The sequence below is a fragment of the Pinus tabuliformis genome, chromosome 6 (assembly GCF_031772625.1).
Source record: "Pinus tabuliformis cultivar Carrire ecotype Pingquan chromosome 6, CPIR1, whole genome shotgun sequence".
Taxonomy (NCBI): domain Eukaryota; kingdom Viridiplantae; phylum Streptophyta; class Pinopsida; order Pinales; family Pinaceae; genus Pinus; species Pinus tabuliformis.
The window spans coordinates 846074599-846098817 of NC_142292.1; the positions used below are offsets into that span (position 1 = coordinate 846074599).

At 41.8% G+C, this 24219-nt stretch overlaps 1 protein-coding gene across 4 annotated transcripts in view; it reads right to left on the minus strand.

Moving 5' to 3' along the window:
* LOC149261524 (azadirone synthase LFS-like) overlaps positions 1 to 24219 on the minus strand; it is a 396585-nt gene that overhangs the window by 111592 nt on the left and 260774 nt on the right. For 2 of the 4 annotated variants that reach the window (XM_089422347.1, XM_089422352.1), the window contains exon 8: positions 7756 to 7812. The exons of the other annotated variants lie outside the window; for them this stretch is intronic. In XM_089422347.1, coding sequence (XP_089278473.1) covers positions 7756 to 7812 — 57 coding nt within the window. The remainder of the gene's footprint in view (positions 1 to 7755; positions 7813 to 24219) is intronic. 4 annotated transcript variants of the gene reach the window in all.

A 24219-nucleotide genomic window follows, 5' to 3' on the forward strand; every position in this document is an offset into this window, starting at 1 on the left:
GATGTGCCGAAGGAAAGCTCAAAAGGGTACCATTCCCCTCAAGCCAAAGTGAGACCTCCAATATATTACAGTTGGTTCACTCAGGGATATCTGAGGTTGGCATTAAGAGGGAGACTACTACACCATATACTCCTGAGTAGAATAATGTGGCAGTAAGGAAGAACCGTACGATTATGGAAGATGTCTGTGCCATGCTCCATGATCAAAGACTTCCAAAGTTTCTATGGGCAGATGATGTAACAATGCCTGATGTGGAGGAACCCATGGATCCTATTTATCCATCTGAGCCTTCCTCTTCTAGGAAGAGGCCCTCTTGGCTTAGGGGGCTACTTGATGATGCTGAAGGACATGCTGCACCCCAAAGAACCTTCCGTAAAAATAAGAAACCTAACAGGTATCAAGGATAATTGACCATCGTGAACACGATCATACAAAATGAGCCTTCATCATTCTCAGATGCCGTCAAGCATCAAGTATGGAAGGATGCTATGACTGAAGAATATGAGTCTATTATGAAGAATGATGTCTGGGAAGTAGTTCCCAGACCCTAGGACAAGACAATTGTCACTTCTAAATGGCTTTACAAGATAAAGCATGCAGCAAATGGAAGTACGGAAAAGTATAAGGCTCGTTTTGTTGCTTGTGGTTTCTCCCAGAAGGAAGGTATAGACTATGATGAGATATTTGCACCTGTTACCAGATATACGACCATCCGCTCGATCATAGCCCTTGCGGCTTCACAAGGATGGAACCTACATCAGATGGATGTCAAGACCGTGTTCTTGCATGGTTCAATCAAAGAAGAGGTCTACGTGGAGCAACCCGAAGGATTTGAGATTTATGATCAAAAATCTCATGTATGCAGGTTAAAGAAAGCCCTCTATGGGCTGAAGCAAGCACTCCAAGCATGGTATGAGAGGATCAATAGCTACTTGATGAAGTTGAGATTCACTAGGAGTGAAGCCGATCCTAACCTTTACTTTAAGGTTGAAGATGACAAACCTCTCATACTGGTGCTGTATGTGGATGACCTCTTCCTAACAGGTGTAGACCCTCTCATTCACAAATGTAAGAGGGAGTTGGCTTTTGAATTTGAAATGAAGGACCTAGGACTGATGCACTATTTCCTAGGACTTGAAGTTTGGCAGAAGCCAGGGGAAATTTTCCTATCTCAAGGAAAATATGTGGTGAAGATTCTGGAAAGATTCGGTATGGTGGATTGCAAGCCCGTAACTACCTCAATGGAGCTTGACTTCAAAAAGTTAAGCGGTAGTGCTGCTGGACCTGTTTTATGAAATGCCACCGAGTATCGTCAACTCGTCGGAGCATTAATGTTCTTGGTGAACTCCCATCCAGACATATGTTTTGCAGTCAACACATTGAGTCAACATATGGTTGAACCTCACCACATACATTGGATTGGTGCCAAGAATCTGTTGAGATATCTTCGTGGCACAATCACTTTTGGGTTAAGATACACTACCGAAGATGTGAGACTACATGGATATACTGATGCTGATTGGGCATGTAGTGTGGTTGACCGTAAGAGCACTTTCGGGTGTTGTTTCTCCTCGGATTTGCTTCGATATCTTGGATGAGCAGGAAGCAGAAGTCGGTGGCTCTAAGCACCGCCGAGGCAGAGTATATTGCTGCTAGCATGGCCTCCTGTGAGGCAATCTGGTTGCGGAAGCTCTTAAGTGAGCTGTTTGGATTTACACTAGATACCACTGTGATCCTATGTGACAACCAGAGTGGGATTCGTTTATCAGAGAATCCCATGTTTCATGATCACTCCAAGCATATCGATATCAGGTACCACTATATTTGAGATATGGTGCAGCGAGGAGCTATAAGGCTCCAACATATTGGTACAGATGAACAGGTCACCGACATTCTGACAAAGCCCCTAGGAAAGGTCAAATTCTTGACTTTCCGAGAACGACTTGGTGTTGTTCAGAAACCCTCTAATGAGGGTCATGTATGATGCATTGAGCTTCGGGAGCTCCAGGGGGTGCGAGGTACTTCTTGGAGCAACATATGACCACACGGTGATTCACTATCCCCTGGTGGTGTACATATACACCCCATGGCGACTATGTAGCAGGGTGATTGGTTCTCCTGTGAGGTCTGGATGATGTGTTCTCCATGACGATTATGTAGCAGGATGATTAGTTCTCCTATGAGGTCTAGATGATGTGTTCTCCATGACGACTATGTAGCAGGATGATTAGTTCTCCTATGAGACCTGGATGATGTGTTCTCCATGGCGATATTGTAGCAGGATGATTCATTCTCCTGTGAGGATGGGATTGATTAAGTTCTCCTGTCAAGGCATCCTACCCATGCAGTCTGGGACTCATGGGAAGTACCTCTCATCTGATCAATGAGCAGGGAAATGAAGTTAGGGACCATAGTAGTACCAATGGACGCATCGCTGTATCTACCGTACTCCCTACGCTAGGATGACCTTCATTGATCTGAGATCAATGATACTGGTCTGGCACCAGTTGTAGGAGTTGTACCTACTATGAAGCTGACTTCTGGTCGGTTGAGACTGGTCTAGGACCAGTGGTACATACTCTGAGACTGACCTCGAGTCAATGCAGTACTGGTCTGGGACTAGTGAGAGTGGTACATACTACGACACTGACTTCGGTTCGGTTGAGACTGGTCTAGGACCAGTGGTACACTCTCTCAGACTGCGATACTAGTATGGGACCAGTGGTAGGAGTGGTACCTACTATGACGCTGACGTCGGGTCAGTTGAGACTGGTCTAGGACCAGTGGTATGCACTCTGAGACTGACTTCGAGTCAGTGGAGGATGATACTGGTCTAGGACCACTGGAGGATGATACTGATCTGGGACCAGTGGTAGGAGTTATACTCACAATGACGTCGACTTCGGGTTGGTTGAGACTGGTCTAGGACTAGTGGTACATACTCTGAGTTTGACTTTGAGTCAATATGATGCATCCTCAATCATTTCTTCTTCTTCTTCTTAATTCAGAAAAAAGCAGAGCAGAACAGAACAAAGCAAAACAGAGCAGAGCAGTATAGATCAGTACAGGGCAGAACAAGACAAAGCAGTACAGGCAGAATAGAGCAGAGCAGAGCATATCAGAACAGGGCAAGACAGAACAGAGCAGAGCAGGCAGGATAGAGCAAAGCAGAGTAGGGGTCAAGCTGTACAGGGCAATGCATTTGATGGATGAATAGTAGCGACTGACAGACAGATTGCAGATGGAGTTCTCCCTAGTTGAGAGGGAGTGTTAAAATTGGCAACTAGGGCCAAACTCCATGTGGTTCATCTTATTCATGGCTGATAATATTTTTATTAGACTCCTCTCGTCGACAGGCATAAGATTGATCTAAAGATCATCCGATTCTGATAATTATTTATGGAGATATGAATTTATTTTGATTATTGAATAATTATCAAGCCAACCAGCAACTCATGTAGGCTCAGAAGCCCAACAGTCGTATCTATTCAAACATCAACAATTGTGTATAAATACAGGAGGTCTTTTCATCATTTGAACTCACTCATCTCATCACAATCCTCTCTCTCCTGCGCAGAAAAGAGGCTCTTCTCTACTGCGTAGAAAAAAGACTCTCTCACACATGTGGAAGGAAGGACACAGTTTTAGGGCTACAACTGCAGAACCAAAGTTTGACCAACATTGACTAGAAGACTCCCTCCTCAGAACTGCGTTGTAGGTCCATTTGGATCTCCTCTGAAGGCTGCATTTTTTGGCGGTGGAATCAAGTCGATCCGACGATCGGTTTGCGAGATATCGACTGCCCTAGTTTTGATGATGAAGCCGCTAATGTTGATGTCGCTGATCTAAGGTTTGCTACTACTGATATAAATAAGATTCTCTTTGTATTATTTCTCTCTGCTGAATTATTGAAGATAATAAGAAAGATAAGTAAACTGCTATAAGCATAGAACATACCATAAATTAACACTTAATGAATAGGGGGCTCATCTAGGGCCCATGGGAACCAGGGTGATGGCCATGGATAAGGGGTAGAGCTTATGTTTGGCTTTTTCCCACATGCTAAATTTGTATGTCCCAGCCGTATTTTGCATTTTGTGGTACATTTCCTGTTGAGAGGGGCCAAATTATGCTTTTTCTTTTCTTTTTAGTTGCATCAACCTCTAGGGCATCATTCCAGACCTAACCTAAGGTGTGGACAAGGGGAGGGGGATGCTAACCCTATGGGGACCCAATGGATACATGTGGACCCAGATGGGAAAATGATGAATGGGGTCAAGATGAGTGGAAGCAAGTGATGTATATGGTGTCGAGAAGCGGGACCATGCAACCAAAATCAGAATTTCCCATGTAGTGTCAACCTTGAAGCCAATGGCCAATAAAGAAGATCCCATGGGACTAGGATACAAGGGTTAACCACCAAATCGAGCGGAGGAGACAAGAGTACATACCTATCCCACTCTTTCCACAGAATCCCCGCACAAATCCATGCCCAAAAGTGTCCATGAAAAGTAAGGAAAATAACTAAACTATGCCAATGGAAAGCCATACCTTCGGGGTTGGGAGGCCCACCTTCAAACATACAATCATAACAGATGGGCGAGGGACCACATGGCTAGCTCAGGTGGTGGAGATAATGGCACATCGAGCTGTTTGGTGGATCTAGGGGTTGCTGGCTATCGGCTGAGGACCATATCGGAGAAAATTTTTCCCTTATGCGTACTACCCACAAGTGGTGGGTAACAGGTCTGAATACTCAAGAAGAGAAGTTGAAATCCAAATGATGATGGTTTGGATGATAGATGAGAGGTGATTCATTCTCTCATCATCACTTGGATTTGGGTTTAGTAGCTACATCAAGAATTTCGCATTCCCTTTTGGAGGACGAGTTTGGTTTCATGGACGAATTTTGATGTATGGATTCTATCTTCTTGACCTTAGAGCTTCATTATTGGCATAATTTAATGATTGGATATACTCATTTGTATATGTAAGTGATATTTTTCATTCTTATTCTTGTTATTAACTTTGTCACATGAAATGTTGCTAGGATTTTTGCTATACAAGTCTGAAAATTTATTGCTTTTCTATGCGATGTTGTAGAAATTTTGATCTTTTTTAGCGTTGCATCATTGCATGGGCCATGCATGAATGGATGAATGTTCCTACAAATTATTATTGTTGAATACATTTTGATTAGTCATCAATTATTGCATATCGAAGTATAAAGATCTTAAGTAGCTTCCCTCATGCCCTAATGCCATGCAAAGTTGCTTGAAGACCTCTTTGATTGGGTAAATCTTTTCCAAACACCAAGTTCTCTTTGACTCCATCTCTCCTAAAGGATAAGGCATTAATACATCCACTGGTGGTCACCTAAACGCTTATTTTTCTTGCCTCCTCTTTCTCTTTCTAGGCATAGCCTGAATAGGTCACCTAGGGCATCACATAAATCCCATTGTACCCATCAAAACACCTCGAGTTTTGTTCCATAACTGCGCTGGGGTTTTCTCTAGAGGCCCTCCAAATTTGAAGCAATTCCAACAGTGGGATCCCGAGATATAACAAGCCCTAGCTCTAGGACCATTTATTGCCCTAGGTTTCCCTTGGATATGTGAAAATTCCGAAACCCGGAATCCTACTGCAGCAACTGATAATATTTCTTCTATTTGTTAAATTAATTAAACAAACTATTTGTAGTTTCCTACGGCAAATATTGAAACATATACACTGCAGCCTTCACAAAACAAATATTGCGGAAGAAAAAATAAATGCTGGAAAATTAGAGAAATTCTAGCACACACATAAAGATATTGACACAATTATTTTTGGACAATTGTCCCCGGAAAAACCCAATGCGGGAAAACTAGTGCAGCAGATGAGGGTTTCTTTATTAATTTTTCAACAGTAATTCAAGTACAAGAATTTGAACAACAAAACAGAGGAAAAATACTAAGAGAAATTTAGTAACAAATTTCTCACTCTCCACAGTGACTCCCTAACCCCAAGATGGACCCTTTGCCCATACGCTGGTGTCTCTGCGTCACCCTCCAGTGACATTAAACAATTAAAGCAATCGATCCCCCCTTTTACCAACTATAGCCTACCAAAATCAAATAGGCTAACTAAGTCGACCCACTAGAGTGATCACTCGAAAAGGACGATTACATCAGGCGAAGTGCAAGAACAAGGATACAGTCAAGGGCGGCCAATTATCTAGCTAAACCTTTGATTCATATTAGAATGCCCTTAACATTAAATGGAAGCATGTGATTACATAAATGGTTGCTATAACTTGTAATAGATGACCCACATTCCTTCAAAAGGTATGCTAGGTAAGAAAAGAGCACTAACTAGACATATGTAGATAACTTTGAACCATAGCTATATGTGAATCATGATAGGGCCACTGGTTGTTAGGGTGATTCATTAGGAGAAAAAATTTCTCTTAAGCGTTACCCACTTGGGTGGGTAACAAGTACCACGTTTGAAAAATTGCCTCCAAATGCATAACTTCAACACACGAACATGCCTCACATTAGAGGAAATTTTAGCCTAAAAGTGCCCATGAAATTTTCATGTGATAATATGTAAACCAATCAAAATCCTTTAAATTTAAAAAGACATACATGTAAATAGTTTGGAGGGAAAAGAAGAAAAACTATATTTTTAGTTGTATTTTTGGCTTATTTCCTTATAGGTTTACTCAAATTTCAAGTGTAGACACTCGTTCGATGCAGAATGAAATTTGACATCTAACAAGTATCTGTTATGCATACTTTTGAGAATACCCACATTGATAAAATTTGAAAATACATTAAAAAACGTGTTGAACATGTTTTTTTAATGTATCTTCATTTTTTATTAATGTGGGTCTTCTCAAAAGTATGCATAATGTGTACTCGGATGTGGAATTTAATACTGCATCCAATGAGTGTCTACACTTGAAATGTAAGTAAACTTGTAAGGAGATAAGCCAAAAATACTATTAAAAAAAAGGTATTTTTTTCTTTTCCCTCCAAAATTCATCTCTTATTTTATTATTTTAACTATTATTTTATTATTTTTCCTTAGGAGGCCACTTTTAGGCTGAAATTTCCTCTAATGAAAGATGTATCTCCCAATCATGTGAAAGAAAGGACAAATCCAAACTGCCAATATACATATGACCTGTGCAATGCAGCTGAAGGAACGCAAATTGGATTTGTGCTTTCTATGGGTAACACCTATGACCAGTATTCTCTCATGGATCAACATCTTTTCCCATGGGTAATTCTTTTAGATGTCAGTCTGAGACCAAAACTGAGTTCTAATCTCTAACAATTCACATAACATTGGATATTGGTAAAAGGAAGATAAACAAGATCAACCATGGCAATAATGCAATTACCTAAATAAGTTAACAATATTTGGTTCTTATTGATAGCATGTGAATCCTTGTAACCATATCATGCTTCAAACTTTATAAATTACTTTGGGTGTTTCCTTTAGCAGACATCACAAGCTCAAAGTGGTTTGTTGATTACTCTTATAGATGGCATTATTTAAGAAGATTCTCGTACATCTGTTCCTACAAAATGATTTGCAAAATTATTTAGTAATAAAATATAGTAGGCAAGCATGGATTGCAGTAACTTGATCAAAATAAATGATTGGCAATTGAAACAATTGATTCCTCCTTCATATTCTAGTAAAGAACTCTAAAATATAAGTTTAGCGATGGCTAAAATGAAGCTTTTGGTAGAACATTTATACTTGAAAATTCCGTTGCTCCATCGTTCAAGCATGTCACCAAGATTAACTATAAATCCCCTGCAAATAATAAATGCATTAGAATGTTCTCACCTCTAAACAGGGGTATATCTAACTAGCCATAATTTATTAAGTTATTTATATATCATCAAAGTAAAAATTACTGAGACAGTTTATTGTCCAACATGTAACACAAGTTACTGAAAAGAAAAATCACAAAATCAAAGACACGTGAACAAACGTATATTTAGTTTTCTCAGGGAATATTGAAATTTTGTTAATTAATTTACAAAACAATTTAATTTCGCTAGAATACCAATGGATTCACAGGAATGCAATTATGGAGTTATGAACAAATGTCAGGATATGTTAAAATGGATAGAATATGGATATTTACGAGGGGAAAGTAGTGGCATGAAATTATCGATTTGGGAAAACCGCTGCCAAATTAATTTGAGGCCTCCAAATCTTCTAAGCTTTTTAACAGAAGGCATGGTTAACAATTATTTTTTGAATCAAAATTGCTTCAAAGTTTCTATACCACCCCTTCAACATTGTTGCAATATTCAATGTACCTGGTTCTCCAATAAGTGAGCAATATGTCAAAAATCACATGCTGCAGCCAAGGATCACAACAAAAACTCTGAGAGTGTACGAGTATGTAATGCCCTACATACAAGAGGATATTGAACTACATTCAAAATCACACAATGCTGAATACAGAAAGGTTTTGATTAAGGTCATAATCAAAACAAATGGCAATCTGAAGTTTGTCAGTTATACAATATTGCACCTCAAGAAGTTGCAACAGATCAACAAGTGAGGAAATGAGTTGAAATGGACTTTCACAAAGGAGCTTGATGTCAAAAAAATGTAATGGTATTCTTTAACATATGCTACATTAACTGATTAAAGCAAAGAATGATGCATCAATATGGAAACAATTGTAACATGCAATTCAATCTTTCAGTATTTGTTGAAGAAGCAGGAATTTTTAGAGATTTAATGAAACATGACTATTTGGATGATATGGCACAATTATTGTATATCCACACATAGAAGTCAACATACATAATAAAGATAACTTGAGAGCACTGGAGATTTGTTTGTACAAGATTACAACTTTATCTATATAATTTGATGGTATATAAATTGTTATGCTTATGAAAGAGCATAATTGTATTTGTTTAGTTGATTACATATAGTATTATTTCCTATTGAAAATTTGAATGATAATAAGAAATTTGTATTACAAGAATTCAATAAAGCATCCCTGAGAATGATCACAACACAGCCTTTTCAATTAAGTGCAATTGTTAAACTTATGAACTCTCTCATTACCTTCGAACAGAAGTTTATACATCAACCTAATTAGAATCTGCAAAAATTGGTCAATCAACCATCGTACTAGATATCTCGAGTGAGGAGATAGACTATGGTACCCAACCAATGTCCTGCAGGATTGAAACTCATATGGTTAGAGGTAGCAATGGTTGGCATTCATCACCACTCTTCATGTGATTGAATCTTGGTCCTGGTTCAATAACACATGCCTCTGCTAACATGCCAAATCTACTATCAATTGTTTAATAAAATTGATTGATGACTCTTGTAGTTACCTCACCTTAGTAATTAATTTTCTGTATTTCCAGTGGTTGATGTATTGAGTTTTCTCAGTAATTATGAAATGTTAAGAGGATGATTGTGGTGAACTCAGCCTGATACAGTATTGACAGTTGTCATGGCTAGATCACATTGGTGATTAGGCAATAACGATTAACTAGAGCCAATACAACTTATGATGAAGCTCTAAAGTCAGAACTATGGTACACAATAATCCATCTATGTAAAACATTATCCTTTTTTACAAAAGAAGGTAACTAACGCAATGGTACATGTTGCTGCAAAATCTAGCAATCCTTGGAGAGGGGTACCCTACAAGGTTATCACTAGACCAAGTGACAACAATGATGAGGTGATGGCATGTTACCCACCACCTATGGATAGTGTGTATAGGAGAAAAATTTTCTCCTAGATGGTCCTCAGCCAGCAGCCCTTTGCAGCCACCAAATAGCTCGATGTGCCATTATCTCCACCACTTGAACCAGTGATGTGGTCGCTCGCCCATCTATTATGATTGTATGTTAAAAGGTGGGCCTCCCGACCCCGAAGGTATGGCTTTTCATTGGTATAGTTGAGTAACTTTCCTTACTTTTCATGGACACTTTTGGGCATGGATTGGTGGGGTGATTCAGTGGAAAGAGTGGGCTAGGTTTGTACTCTTATCTCCTCTACCCGATTTGGTGGTTACCCTTGTATCCTAGTCCCATGGGATCTTGTTTACTGGCTATTAGCTTTTCGGGTAGCACTACATGGGAAACCCTGATTTTGGTTGTGTGGTCCCACTTCCCGACACCATATGCATCACTCCCTTCTGCTCATTCTAACCCCATTCATCATTTTTCCCCTCCAGGTCCACATAGGGTTAGCCTCCCCCTCCCCTTGTCCACACCTTGCGTCGGGCCTGGACCGATGCCCCGGAGGTTGATGTAGCTAAAAAGAAAAGAAAAAGCATAATTTGGCCACTTTCAACAGGAAATGTACCACAAAATGCAAAAGATGGTTGAGACATACAAATTTAGCACGTGGGCAAAAGCCAAACATGAGCTCTACCCTTATTTATGGCCATCACCCTAATTCCTATGGGCCCTAGATGAGCCCCCTCCACATTAAGGAACCCATGATTTTCCCAACCCTTGGTGGGCCATAAAATGCCCCACCTTAAAAGGGGGTACCTACTACCTACTACTATCCTATACATCATGGTCTCATCTCATGGAGCCCCAAGCAGTTATGAAGAAAAATCAAGTAAAGGCAAAAGGCATATGAAGAACAGTGGAAAAACAAAGGCTGGGTAACTCATGTACCACGATTTGCTCCCTCCTACACTCATATACCCAAGTGTGGGCTTCCCTCATTATAGCTACCCTCTTGTCCCATGACATGTGGCCTGGATCCTTCCCTTGATCCCCACTCTGCTCCATCATTATATCACTTGCCACCTACCACCTGATGGATGTACCATGGACATGTCACCCCCTTTAAAGGCTGAAACCACCTAATAGGGTCCTTGGTTAACCCCCTTATTGAGCTTGGAGACACTTGTACGTGCCAAAGCCCACTATGGAAGGGCATTTCACCATGAAGTGCCCCATTGATTCCATCATTTGTAAGCTCTTTTACTTGACTATTCTAATGATTTGTTGTATTGGAGGGCAAGGGAACACATTGGATCTTATGCAGGGTTGAAGGTGGGTCTCCATTTGGGGCTTGGTCTTCCTATACGGGGTCCCAACCCTCCAAAGGGCCACATTAACACTTGTAGGGTGAGGGTTGAGAGCCATAGGCCTCTACCATTGCAAAGATTACTTCATGGATCCCCAGCACCGCTCATTGATTGTTCGTGTTCCACCTTTTGGATGAGGATAATGCAACTGGTTCACCATGCCCAGCCAGCTCCACCCTTGCACCATACACTTGGCATGTGCTCTAGGGTCCAGATGGGGATGTGTCTCACTGCAAGAGACAAAGGGATCTCTTATGTCATCATCCTAGCCCTTACAGATGGTTTACATGCATTTGCGATCCACTTGGAGACCCATGACGATGTCCTTGTGCCCCCACACCCACTTGGGAGCACTACAGGGATTTTCTTGGAAAACAAGGGGCCAACCCCTTGTCCACTGTGTTTGAGGTTCATTCTCACATCATGGCACACTATGGACTTCATTAATCCTCCTCAAAGGTCCAACAACTTGTTTTATTAATCATTCTACCCCCTTTCGAGGCTTATTCTTATGTTAATGAGCTATCTTGGTGGGCTTGTCACCAACGAATGTTATTCTTGCATATTATTTTATTATTTGGGGCTCAATTAGGCCAAATTAGGCAAATCGAACTCATTAGAGATTGTATAAATAGATGGGAGGTGATTCATTCTCTCATCATTACTTGGATTTGGATTTAGTAGCTACTTGAGAATTCCGCATTCCCTTTTGGAGGATGAGTTTGGATTACATGGATGAGTTTTGATGTTTGGATCTATCTCTCGTCTTGGAGCTTCATTATTGGCATAATTTGATGATTGGATATATTCATTTGTACATGTAAGTGATTTTTTCATGCTTATCTTGTTATTTACTTTTTCACATGAAATGTTGTTGGGATTTTTGCCATACAAGTCTGAAATTTAATGCTATTCTATGCAAAATTGTGGAAATTTTGATCTTTTGTAGCGTTGCATCATTGCATGGGCCATGTATGAATGGATGAATATTCCTAGAGATTCTTGTTGTGTAATATCCCTAAGGAAAAATAAAAGTGATAAACAAAGCATTCATAGCATATGCAACACAAAATTTCACACAAAATTAAATACTCAGAAGTAGTCCAAAGATTCCGCAGAACTGAGCCATTTTATTATAATGCAAAGGGGGTACAAAAATGAGCTTGGAATGTATGCACCTGAGCTTGCCCAAGGCAAGCTAACAAGACCCAGGTGATGGAAACAACTGCTCGGCTGCTAGGAAGATGTTCCTCTCAATGCTCTGCGTGGGTCCTAGAAAACTGCACTACTAGCTGGAAGAATCTGTTGTTTGGCCCTCCTTCGGTGCACAGAAAATTCTGGGAAATTAACCCTGGTCTCCCCACAAATAACCCACCAAAACCCAGAAAGGGTTTGGCCTAGTTTTGACCTCCGAAATTTGCCCCAATTTCCACGCTCTTCTCCAATTGTTGGGCAAATCGACCCACCAAGAAATAGCATTGTTTTAAGTCCCCAAATGGTAGCAAAGTCCAACGAAATTCCCCTCCAGAAGTCTCCACAAATCTCAACTCGCCTTAGCACCCAACCAAGCTTCTCCCGAGCTCCCCACATGTGGCACGAGAAGACTATTGCATAGGCCCACGCAGTCCTTATTGATGCATCAATGCCACAACGAACTCCCTCAAAATCGTTCCCAGCTAACACTCCAACAAATGGTTGCCCAAATCACTCCCAAAAAGCCTAATGATCCCTATGCTCCACAATTCACTCCCCTAAGAGGTGTGTATTTCCCTTGTTGTGCCCAACCTGTTGCAGAAACTCCACGAATTAGTTGAAAAAACTCCTAGGATAGCTCTCAATGTAGTGTAGATCACCTCCTTGGGTTGGCACTTGAAGTCCACCGAAGGTAGGGTGAGATTCTCGCCTGAAAATCTCGTGTGCTCAACAACACTTGCTGACTTGTCTCTCAACTCAAGCATGCTAGGTAAGTGTAATTGTCAAATGATCAAAAAGTCCCAAAATGATGAATGCATCTTCTATTTAGCCTTGAGCCTCCATTTCCCTATGCAGGCCCCATACATCGACCTTCTTGTCTTTTTCCCTCCATGGGTGTGTGCTCCCCAAAGGGGAGCATATTTCCCTTTGGGGGTGACCCCCACCATCCACTAGCAATTTGGTTTCCCCTTTTTCATTATGTTGGAGCCCTCATTTAGCCCAATATTGCAATTGGGGCCCTACAACCCACTTTTCTTAAGTTTCCACCCAAAAATGAGAAAATTGAGCAAAATTGATATTTCACTTAGCAAACATTGCTAAGTGGGAATATCATAGTCCTCCCCGCCAAGATGTTGCTTTCCCTCAAGCAACTGCAATGTTGGGTGTTGAAGTATCTACTCACCCTCCCAAGTGGCATCTTCATTGGTCAGGTTCTTCCATCTAATCAGAAACTCTTTGATGACTCTACTCCTCAATCTCCTCTCTCTGCTCTCCAAGATAGCCTCAGGCTCAAGAACTAGATGCCCATCATCATCCAATGGAGGTAGCTCAGTAACTGTAGTCACATGCTTCCCCAGTACCTTCATGAGGCATGAAACATGGAAGACATTATGCACCCTGCTCCCCGACAAAAGCTCCAACTCGTATGCCACCTCACCAACCCTCCTGGTCACCCGATAAGGGCCATAAAAATGTGGTTGTAGCTTCTCAGGCCCCTTCTGCTTTAGCGTGGACTACCTGTAAGGTTGGAGGCGCAAGAAAACTAAGTCCCCCACCTCAAAATGTCTCTCAACCCTGTGCCTGTCTGCATACATCTTCTTCTGGTTTTGGGCTATTTGCAAATTTTCTTGAGAGCTTTAAGAATGTTTTGGCTCTCCTGTATCCAATCTTTGGCCCTTGGGGCCCGGCTATCTCCAAAAACAAGGTTAGCATAAGACAAAACATCATATCCATATAAAGCTCGGAAAGATGACATACCGATGGACATGTGATAGCTGGTGTTGTAGCAATACTCCCCCAAATGTAGCCATCTCGCCCAAGCTCGTTGTTGCTCCATCACGTAGTTCTGCAAATATCCCTCCAACGATTTGTTAACTATCTCGGTTTGCCCGTCAGTCTGGGAGTGGTAGCTAGTACTTGGAGTGAGCTTTGTGCCCACCAGCATGAAGAGCTCCTGCCAAAAATCCCCCATGAAGCGGTTGTCCTTGTCACTCACTATGGTCTTGGGGAGACCATGCAACTGGAAGACCTCCCTAAAAAATAGCTCCGCAACCTGCAAAGCAGAGTACCTGGTGTTGATTTGGGGTAGCATCGGATGTGCTCTAGCCATGAAAATTGGTGGAGAGACTAAAGCACATGAGATATCCAAGACCCATAAATCGTTTTGGGAAATTCCATCCGAATGAGGAGTTATTAAAATAATTAATATTTTTAATGGGTTCCTAAGTCTAAACTTAGGAAAATAAAAATATTAATGGGTATTAATAAAGATAAGGATGAGAAGCTTCTAAGGGACGAGCATCAAGTCTATTCTAATCTTAGTCGTTGATTAGGGACTTAATCTCGGCCGTTGATTCATCAACAGGAAAAGTATAAGAGAAGACTTGAGGGTCATTTGGAGACACACCAGCAGATACTCAGTATCCCAAGGAAAATCGATTTTTTCAGAGAGGAAGGAAAATTGATTTCAAAGAGAGAGTTGTAGGGTGGAGGAAGAGGGGGTGATTAAGCAACAGTCAGGAAGCTCAAAAGGGTTGACGTAGGCACTCTGAGAGACAGCGTAGAGGGAGATGGAGTGAAGGACAGAGCAACGCAGAGCCAAGCAGAATGATGCAGGGCTGACGCAATAGGGAAAGGAAGTCTTCAGGGTGTCAGAAAGTCTCGGAGAAAAGTCTCAGGTGTTTTCTCCCAGTGTCTATGTAAAATCTTTCTATAAAAGCGATTGTTGCTGAAGATTAATAAAACCCTCCTCTGCTGCACCAATTTTCCCGCATTGGGTTTTTCCGGGGACAATTGTCCAAAAATAAATGTGTTGATGTGTTTGATTCTTGTGCATGTATTTGTTTATGTATAATGGTGTGATATCTGCAGTAGAATTTATTTTAATATTTGCTTAAGGGTTTTCATAAATAACTTATTGGAAAATAAGTAGGTAAAATAAATCAGTTACTGCAGCAATAGAATTTTTGTTTAGAAATTTTCACATGGTATCAGAGCAAAGATTCAGAGACAGGAAGGGAAAATCAATTATGGGTCAAGATCATGATGCAGAGGCATCCACGTCTGGAGACTCGTGCATATTTTCAAAAGATTGCACAAGAGATAGAAATTTCGATTTCTCTATACTGGCTTCCAAATTGGAAGAAGAAGTTGCTTGCATAGTAAGCTCTGCATCATTAGGGGTATGGTATATAGATAGTGGAGCCTCCTGGCATATGACAGGAATCTGGGAATGTTTCTCAGATTATCAAGAGGAAAGAATGAATTTTCAGATCACCATGGGGAATAAGGCAAAGTGTACTCCAGTAGGGAAGGGTACTATAGTTTTTCAAACAGAAACAGGAGAGCGGTTCCGAGCTACCAATGTGCTGCATGTGCCAGGACTAGGGATGAACTTACTTTCCATATCTCAACTTCAAAGCAAGGGCTATGACGTTTTCTTCATTAAGGAGAAAGTATACGTCAAACACCCGAGTTGGAAAAAGAAGGTGCAGATCGGAATCAAAAGTAACAGGTTGTACAGGTTGCAGCTGGAATCACCAATGGCACTAATAGGCAATAATGGAGACAAGGATTTGAATGAACTATGGCACAAAAGGATGGGACATTTGCACCATGGGGCTTTGAGAATTCTCAGGAAAACTGTAACAGGAGTTCTAGATCTTAGTACAGAACGAGATGATGTATGCAGAGGGTGTGCTCTAGGCAAGTATGCCAAAGCAGTGTTTCCTAGAAGTAAAAATAGGGCCAAGAGTGTACTAGGATTGATACACTCAGATATTTGCAGACCGATGTCCACAAAAGCTCTTAGTGGTGCCGAATACTTCGTCACCTTCATCGATGACCATTCCAAGAAAACTTGGATCTATTTTCTAAAAACCAAGGATGAGGTTTTCTGTCGATTCAAAGAGTTCAAGGCTCTAGTGGAGAATCTGACAGGAAAGAAAATAAAAGTGTTGCACTCAGACAATGGAGGAGAGTATGTCAACAAGGACTTCACCAATTTTTGCGTTAAAGAGGGCATCAGAAGAGAGTGGACAACTCCTTACAATCCGGAGAAGAATGGAGTAGCAGAAAGAAAGAACAGGACTATTGTGGAAGAAGCTAGGGCTATAATGTATGATCAGGATATGCCAAAATTCCTGTGGGCAGAAGCATGCAACACGACAGTCTATTTCCAAAACATAACTCCTCATAGAGCATTGAGCAAGATTACTCCAGAGCAGGTCTTCACTGGGAAGACACCTGAAGTTAGTTATTTCAGGATATTTGGGAGTTTAGCATATTGTCGTATGCCCAAGGAAAATAGGAAGAAGTTAGACCAGACTGCAGAGAAAGGATATCTTGTGGGATATAGCAAGAATGCTAAGGCATATAGAATCTATCTTCCAAAAAGCAGGAAGGTAGTAGTTCAGCGAGATGTGAGGTTCATGGAGGATAGGGCCTTCAGAAAATCTCGAGAAATACCTTCCGAGGAGCAGTCAAAAGATGAGTAGTTGGTCAAACCTATTCAACTAGCGGAACCTAGTACCAAGAATTCTCCTTCAAAACAGGAGTCACAGGAAGAGGAAGAGCTAATAGATGCACCTACTACCAGAGGTAGAACGAGCTGGGAACTCTGACAGATTCTACGAGATGCAGAAGATTTCATTGGTGCACCCAAGAATGGTAAAAGGGAGCGAAGACAGCCAAATAGATATTAAGCCTTAGTAGCTCAGGTTTGGGAACCTTCCAGTTTTCAGGAGGCCGCTCAACATCAAGTTTCGATGGATGCGATGGTGGAGGAATACAACTCTATAATGGTGAATGATGTCTGGGAAGTAATGCCTAGGCCTTAGGACAGATTAGTGGTAGGTTCGAGATGGATCTACAAGTTCAAATACGCTGTAGACGATAGTGTGGAGAAATACAAAGCCAGGTTTGTAGCTAAGGGGTATGCCCAGAAGGAAGGAATAGACTACGAAGAGACCTTCGCCCCAGTAGCTAGGTATACATCTATTAGAACCGTGATATATCTTACAGAACAAATGGGGTGGGAGATTCATCATATGGATGTCAAAACAACATTCTTAAACAGGGTGATAGAAGAGGAAGTATACATTGAACAACCAAAAGGCTTTGAGACACGTGAGAAGAAATCTCATGTATGTAGATCGAAGAAAGCCTTATATGGGCTCAAACAGGCACCTAGAGTATGGTATGGTCGAATTGATGGCTACTTGCAGAAGATGGGGTTCGTCAAGAGTGATGCAGATCCAAATCTCTACTATCTGGTTGTAGAGAATGAGCCTCTAGTCCTAGTATTATATATGGATGATCTCTTCTTGACAGGATCATCTAGGCTCATCGAGGACTGCAAGAAGAATCTAGCCACAAAAATCGACATGAAGGATTTGGGACAAATGCATTATTTCCTAGGGTTGGAATTTTGGCAGTAGAAGGGTGAGATCTTCCTTAGACAAGGGAGATATGCTATAGAAATCCTAAAGAGATTTAGGATGCAGGACTGTAGGCCTATGGCTACTCCAATGATCACCAACTGAAAGAAAATTGATGCATCAGAAAACAAAGATGTTGATTCCACCTTATACAAGTAGCTCATAGGGTCCCTGATGTATCTGGTCAATACCAGGCTAAACATTTGTTACGTTGTCAACACCCTCAGTCAGTTCATGGTGGAACCGAAGAGGGCGCATTGGACAGTAGCCAAACATGTTCTCAGATATATACAAGGAACAATCAAGGATGGACTCTTATACCAGAAGTAATGATATCAGACTGAGTAGGTTTACTGATGCAGATGGGGTTGGAAGTTCAGTAGATCGGAAAAGTACCTCTAGGTACTGTTTCAACATTGGATCAGGGATGACCTCCTAGTGCAGTAGGAAACAGAAATCTATAGCTCTGAGCTCAGCTGAAGCAGAATATATGGCCGCTAGCACAGCGTCGTGCGAAGGCATATGGCTTAGAAAATTGCTTGTGAACCTATTCAGAAGAAGGATGGCGGCGACCAAGATCATGTGTGATAATCAGAGTTGCATCAAGCTCTCTGAGAATGCAGTGCTGCATGATCAGTCAAAGCACATTGATATTCGATGTCACTTTGTCAGAGACTGTGTCCAACAAGGAGCTCTGCAGTTGAGCTACACTCCTACAGGAGAACAGATGGTGGACGTCCTTAACAAGGCCCTTGGAAGAACAAAGTTCGGTTATTTCAGGGAGAAGATGGGGATGGTAAAGAATCCATTTCAGTGCCAGAAATGGATAAAGGACAGGTGTTGCAGTGCAGCAGTTAGCAATGCTATGGGCAGCATGATGCAGCATTTGAGAGAGAGTTGCATTGCAGATGCAATGTTGGGAGTTAGGATCAGCAGCAACACGGATGCAGAGGGAGCTGCAGTACAAGAGGCAGCAGTGCAGAGGATGTTGGGTAGCAGGCCAAGCATCAGCACAGGTACCGGCACCGGATGATCAAGGTGATGTTTAGTGGTGGAGCATTACTTGAGCACATTCCTCGCTAAGAGGGCGTGTTGATTTGGAGTAGCATCGAATGTGCTCTAGCCATGAAAATTGGTGGAGAGGCTAAAGTACATGAGATCTCCAAGACCCAGAAATCATTTTGGGAATTCCATCCGGATGAGAAGTTATTAAAATAATTAATATTTTTAATGGGTTCCCAAGTCTAAACTGAGGAAAATAAAAATATTAATGGGTATCAATAAAGATAAGGATGAGAAGCTTCTAAGAGACGAGGATCAAGTCTATTCTAATCTTAGCCGTTGATTAGGGACTTAATATCGGTCATTGATTCATCAACAGGAAAAGTATAAGAGAAGAATTGAGGGCCATTTGGAGACACACCAGCAGATACTCAGTATCCCAAGGAAAATCGAATTTTTCAGAGAGGAAGGAAAATCGATTTCAGAGAGATAGTTGCAGGGTGGAGGGAGAGGGGGTGATTAAGTAGCAGTAAGGAAGCTCAGAAGGGGTGACGCACGCACTCTGAGAGACAGTGAGGGAGACGCAGATCAGAGACATAGTGAAGGACAGAGCAGCGCAGAGCCAAGCAAAATGACGCAGGGCTGACTCAGTAGGGAAAGGAAGTCCTCCAGGGTGTAATGTCCCAAACAAAGAAAATTTGGAACAAACCCTTCACATAAAATTTCTACTCATAACAGAAGATTGCCATGTAAAATATAACAGATAAAATGCATGCAATTCCATAACACGATAAGCAGAAATCATCTCAGCTTTATTATAATATATAAATTGGGGTTTTACATGTTGGAATAACAAAATAGCTGAGATAGCTGGCCATAACAGATCTACAACAATGCCACAATGGGCCTCCCAAAACAAACTGAAAAACAATACACTGCAACCTGTGAACCCTGAATGGATTCACCAAGGGAAGAGATGGGTGCTCGCCCAATCTCTCTATATCACCCAAGGGTTTTCGTCCTGGGGCTACCAATGGAGTAGAGAATCGAGTTCTCAACCTCTCATACAATAAACAATATCAAAACCAAGATGTCCTCCAATGGCCTCCTCCTCTTTTATAGCTCCAATGGACCCCTCTAGAATCTTCTATTTTATTATTATTTTAATCATGGAGCACTTTTCCTTCTTTTATTTTAATTAAAATATTCTTTCTAATGTGGAAAAAGGGTAAATTGGCCACCACGTCTTCTCAGGTCACTGAAATTATATCTAACCATCCCATCCTATAGATCTTCCCGTTCTAGTTCCAACGAGCTATTACACTGAGGTGTTCCACCAATTTATCTTCTCGAAATGCCACCTCGAGCATAATTAAGTAAGTTATGCCCAATAATAATGTTGATTTTTGAAAGTTGTCGGAATGCGACGGAATGAAAGTCAACTGTGGAGATGATGGAATATGCCAAGCGAATGCCATAAAATCCCATAAAAACTCCTCAAAACTCTATCGAAACCCCTGATGACATAAACTTGCTCCACTGACCTCGCCATCTCCTACCTTGGAAATCCACCCTGACTGCACTATGAAGAAGAATAAAAATAGGGACATGACAGTGCTCCCACCCCAAGATTGCTTGCCCTCAAGCAATCCAAATATGTGGACCAATCTGGTGGCCAGACGCAACTAAGACCCAATGCCAGGATCCCATACAAACCATTGGATGACACTCTGCTCCTTTGTCAACCCACCATGAACAGACTCCTCGATGCCTGGATCCCAAACCAATCTCCAACGGAACTTGTCATCAGCAAATCCTCCTGGATCCCAATGCCACCAAGAAGGAGCAACAGGGCTCCACGGCTCCTGTTGTGCTATAATTCTGATGGTGAATGTTGCTCCACCCGCCGCGTACCAACTCATCACCTCTCTCCAATCCAACCCTTGGCATAGACCAAGGTCAATCTCATCATGTTGAAGTCGTGCTGAAATACCAATGAGTGGCTAGCCTACATCCTGTTGCCAATTGAAGCATGTGATGTCCCTCACCTTTGAGGGCTCCTGCAATACAATGCTCCTGACTAAAAATGACACTCCATCAAAAGGATACCAACTCATGATCTCTCGCCAATCCAACGCATGGACACCTGTGGAAGGGATATGTCTGCTATGCTAAAATTGGTTAGTGCTCAGCTCCTGATGCTCTACCTGGACAATCCAAGCATGTCCAAGAAATCCTTCCTCTCTCCCTCTAATGGGAAAAAGTGGGCAAACCATGCTGCAAGCCCCATCTATGTACTCCTGGAGAGGGCTGCTGCCTGAAAATGCTGCAACTCGTCTGGCTGCCACTACATCTGTTTGCACCTCATCAATGGGTAGTCCCAAAGATGGATGCACTTCCATCTCCCTCCACTGATAAGAAGCTCCGTGCTCCTCTAGTTCACCATTCTCCTGCAAAATTGTCCTATCATACTCCAGCATCTCCTGAAGACATGTGTCTGCGAATACGACCTCCTTGGAGGTTGCCTGCTCATATGTCTGCTCCACTCCAATGGCTGGCCCTAAGGGTGTCTGCTCATCCTCCATCATGGGCTCGATATGAGCCACTAGCTGTCTCTCCAAAAATGGCCCATCCTACACACTGTGTATCATCCGACTCATGCTTCTCTATGGGCTCTCTATGCTGAGTCGTCAGTAGCTCATCTGCTCCTGGATCTCCTTCCCTCATGGGAACGATCAGTTACTCGCCATACTCCTCTACCACACATGGATGCACATCTGGGCTACTATCATCAACACCACATGACTGCTTGTTCTCCTCAGAGGTATCATCGTATGACTCCATGGACTTATCCAAAGAAGAATCCTCACCCTGAAAGTCAAAAGGAATCTCTTCCTGTTCTACTTCTGTCATTTCTTCTGCATCACTCAAGCAGGAGTGGTCAGATCCCCAAGGTCCCTTGCAGATAAAGCAAAGTCCCTTCCTCCTCATCGCATTCTTGCTGCATGATCCCCCAAACCTGAGCTGCTCCTCCCTGGTCAACTATCTCCTGAACAACCCAATGTTCAGCTCCACCAACTTCTCGGCTAGTTCATAAGCAGCAGGTGATACCAACTGTTCTCTCCTCCAAATGGACAGTAATCGAGACTGCAACTCTCAGCAAATGGCATCACGGCCTCTCATACATGATGACAGGATGGACTGCATATGTGTTATCACTGTGTTAGAATGATGTTTCCTAATGCTGAAGAAGCACTGGAACATTTGTAGGATCAAACCGTCACACTCCAGATCAAACATGATGTCATAAGTCCTAGTCATGTTCATGCCTCCAAAAATCTCAAGCTTCTTCCCAAGGGTAGAGCCTGCACTTTTATCCAAGTCTCGGAAAGTTTCTATCAGCAGTCCGAAAACTTTCTTCATAACATCATCATTGTAAGGAGCTATGGGGGTGGTTAATCTCATGATGTTACTGAGACAAGATGCAACTGAAAGTCTGACCCCTTCACAAGGTTCCTCCAAGAACTTGTGTTGTATGAGAGCAAGCATCACTGGTTTTAGGACCCAAATTCGTTTCTTCCCCTCTAACTGGTTCACTTCAGAAAGAAGAGCATCCAATTCATCTAGTTTGAAAAGAACTTTCCATGCGACCCTCATGTGTTTTAAATCTGTCCCAAGAACAAAGATCTGGTGTCCTATTTTCTGCCCCATCTGCACATCTTTTGGTTGTTCTTTTTGAAGAATGGCATAGACCCTTCTTAAGAAAGGCTTGTTGTTCAGCCTGGTTTTCTGGTCTATGTCATGGCCCCATGAGGTATTGTTGTGTGGATTTAAAAAGCGTGTTTAAAACTCCATACTATAACTAGTTTACTAAACAAGATGTCAAATTCACATCTCAGCACAAATTCTGTTCTTTGTCATATAATTCCCCAACCAATCTGGCAGCCACTCAAACTCAAGATTCTAACCCAGCCTCAAGACTCTTTCAACCCAATGCTAGGCAATCTCCCGAGTTTTTGTCACTAATTTCAGAGTTTTGCGGGGATTTTCAGGGGTGACTCTGTCAGGAAGTTTAACTGTATGTTGCTGTAGGTGTTTTCAAAATAGTTAACAATATTCACCCCAAAGAAGCTTCAAAAATTTCAACTAATATATTTGTGCTCAGAAATTTGCATACCACGGGTATATGATTTTGTCACCTTGAAAGAATAACCAGAATAATTCACTTTGAAAGAATAGCCAGAATAATTCACTATGCAGATACACAGGAAATAACTGAAAATAATTGAAATGGGTGAACCTGGTAATTATTCCAGTCACGAGTATGCATGTATTGGTTGGGTCGATGAAGGACTTTCAGCTCCACAACAGAAAATGTGGCTTTAGATATTAATTTCACTATACCTCTCTGTCCATACGGCCTTGATTTGTAATCAGTCTCGTCCCTTTCTTCAACAATGAGTCTGACGGTCCATGGAGAAGAACGCTGGCCAGCAATGCACAGTAATAAATTGTGGCCCTTACACAACAGGTATATAAAGCATGACTTCCAGATCTGGACTGATATGTCGACCTAGTTGATGCAAGACAATCTTTCCACGTCTAAAGCAATGCCCCAAAATTTGCATTGTGCTCAAGATATATGTTCGTCCCATTACCCTTGAGATAATTCGAAGCCCTTGTACAGTGAAAATCTCCACCTTCAAATACTGTAGATTCAGTCCCTTCAGTGATCTATAATTTCAAAACAGGCTGCCCAGGCAATGTACACATGTGCCCAACCAATAAACACGGATCTTCAGCCCAAGAGACATGCTGATCACACATTGAATATAAACATGAGTATATATAGATATGACTTTAATTTGGAGTAAATACGCTCAGAATGGCAGAGAGAACTCATTCTTGCAACGAGACCCTGCGTCCACTGAATGAACCTCTTGAAGTTGTGCATAACATCTTTAAATGCATGCATGAATAATTTCCTTGCGATAAATGAACTCAATCACAGCACGTTGATAAATGGCTCGACAATGGCAATGGTAGCAGATTAAATTGTAGAATGATGGACCCTCGGCCCCTTTGACAATGTTAGACGACCTTCTATAATGAACACCTGCACCTCATGTTGTTGAACTTTGCATGGCATTCATGGTTCTCTGAATAAAGTATTCCCGGCCCACTAATTTCACTTTCAATTTGGCATCGATCTTAGCTTGGACGTCTTTCACATTTGGTTGATTCCGATGCTGATAGTTGACTCCAATTGAACTCAGTCCTTTGACTTCAATGACAGGTGGCTCTAATACTCGAGCTCAATCAAGCGGCTACGCTGACCAATTCTCAATCCACCACCGATCAACCACGCTAAGAACGCTGCTACCTTGTGCACACAGCTGACTTGGCTCCAGGCAAGGTCAAAAGGCCCCATACACGCGCCAGTCAAAACAAATTAGCACGCACAGGCACCAACAACGATCCTCTCCC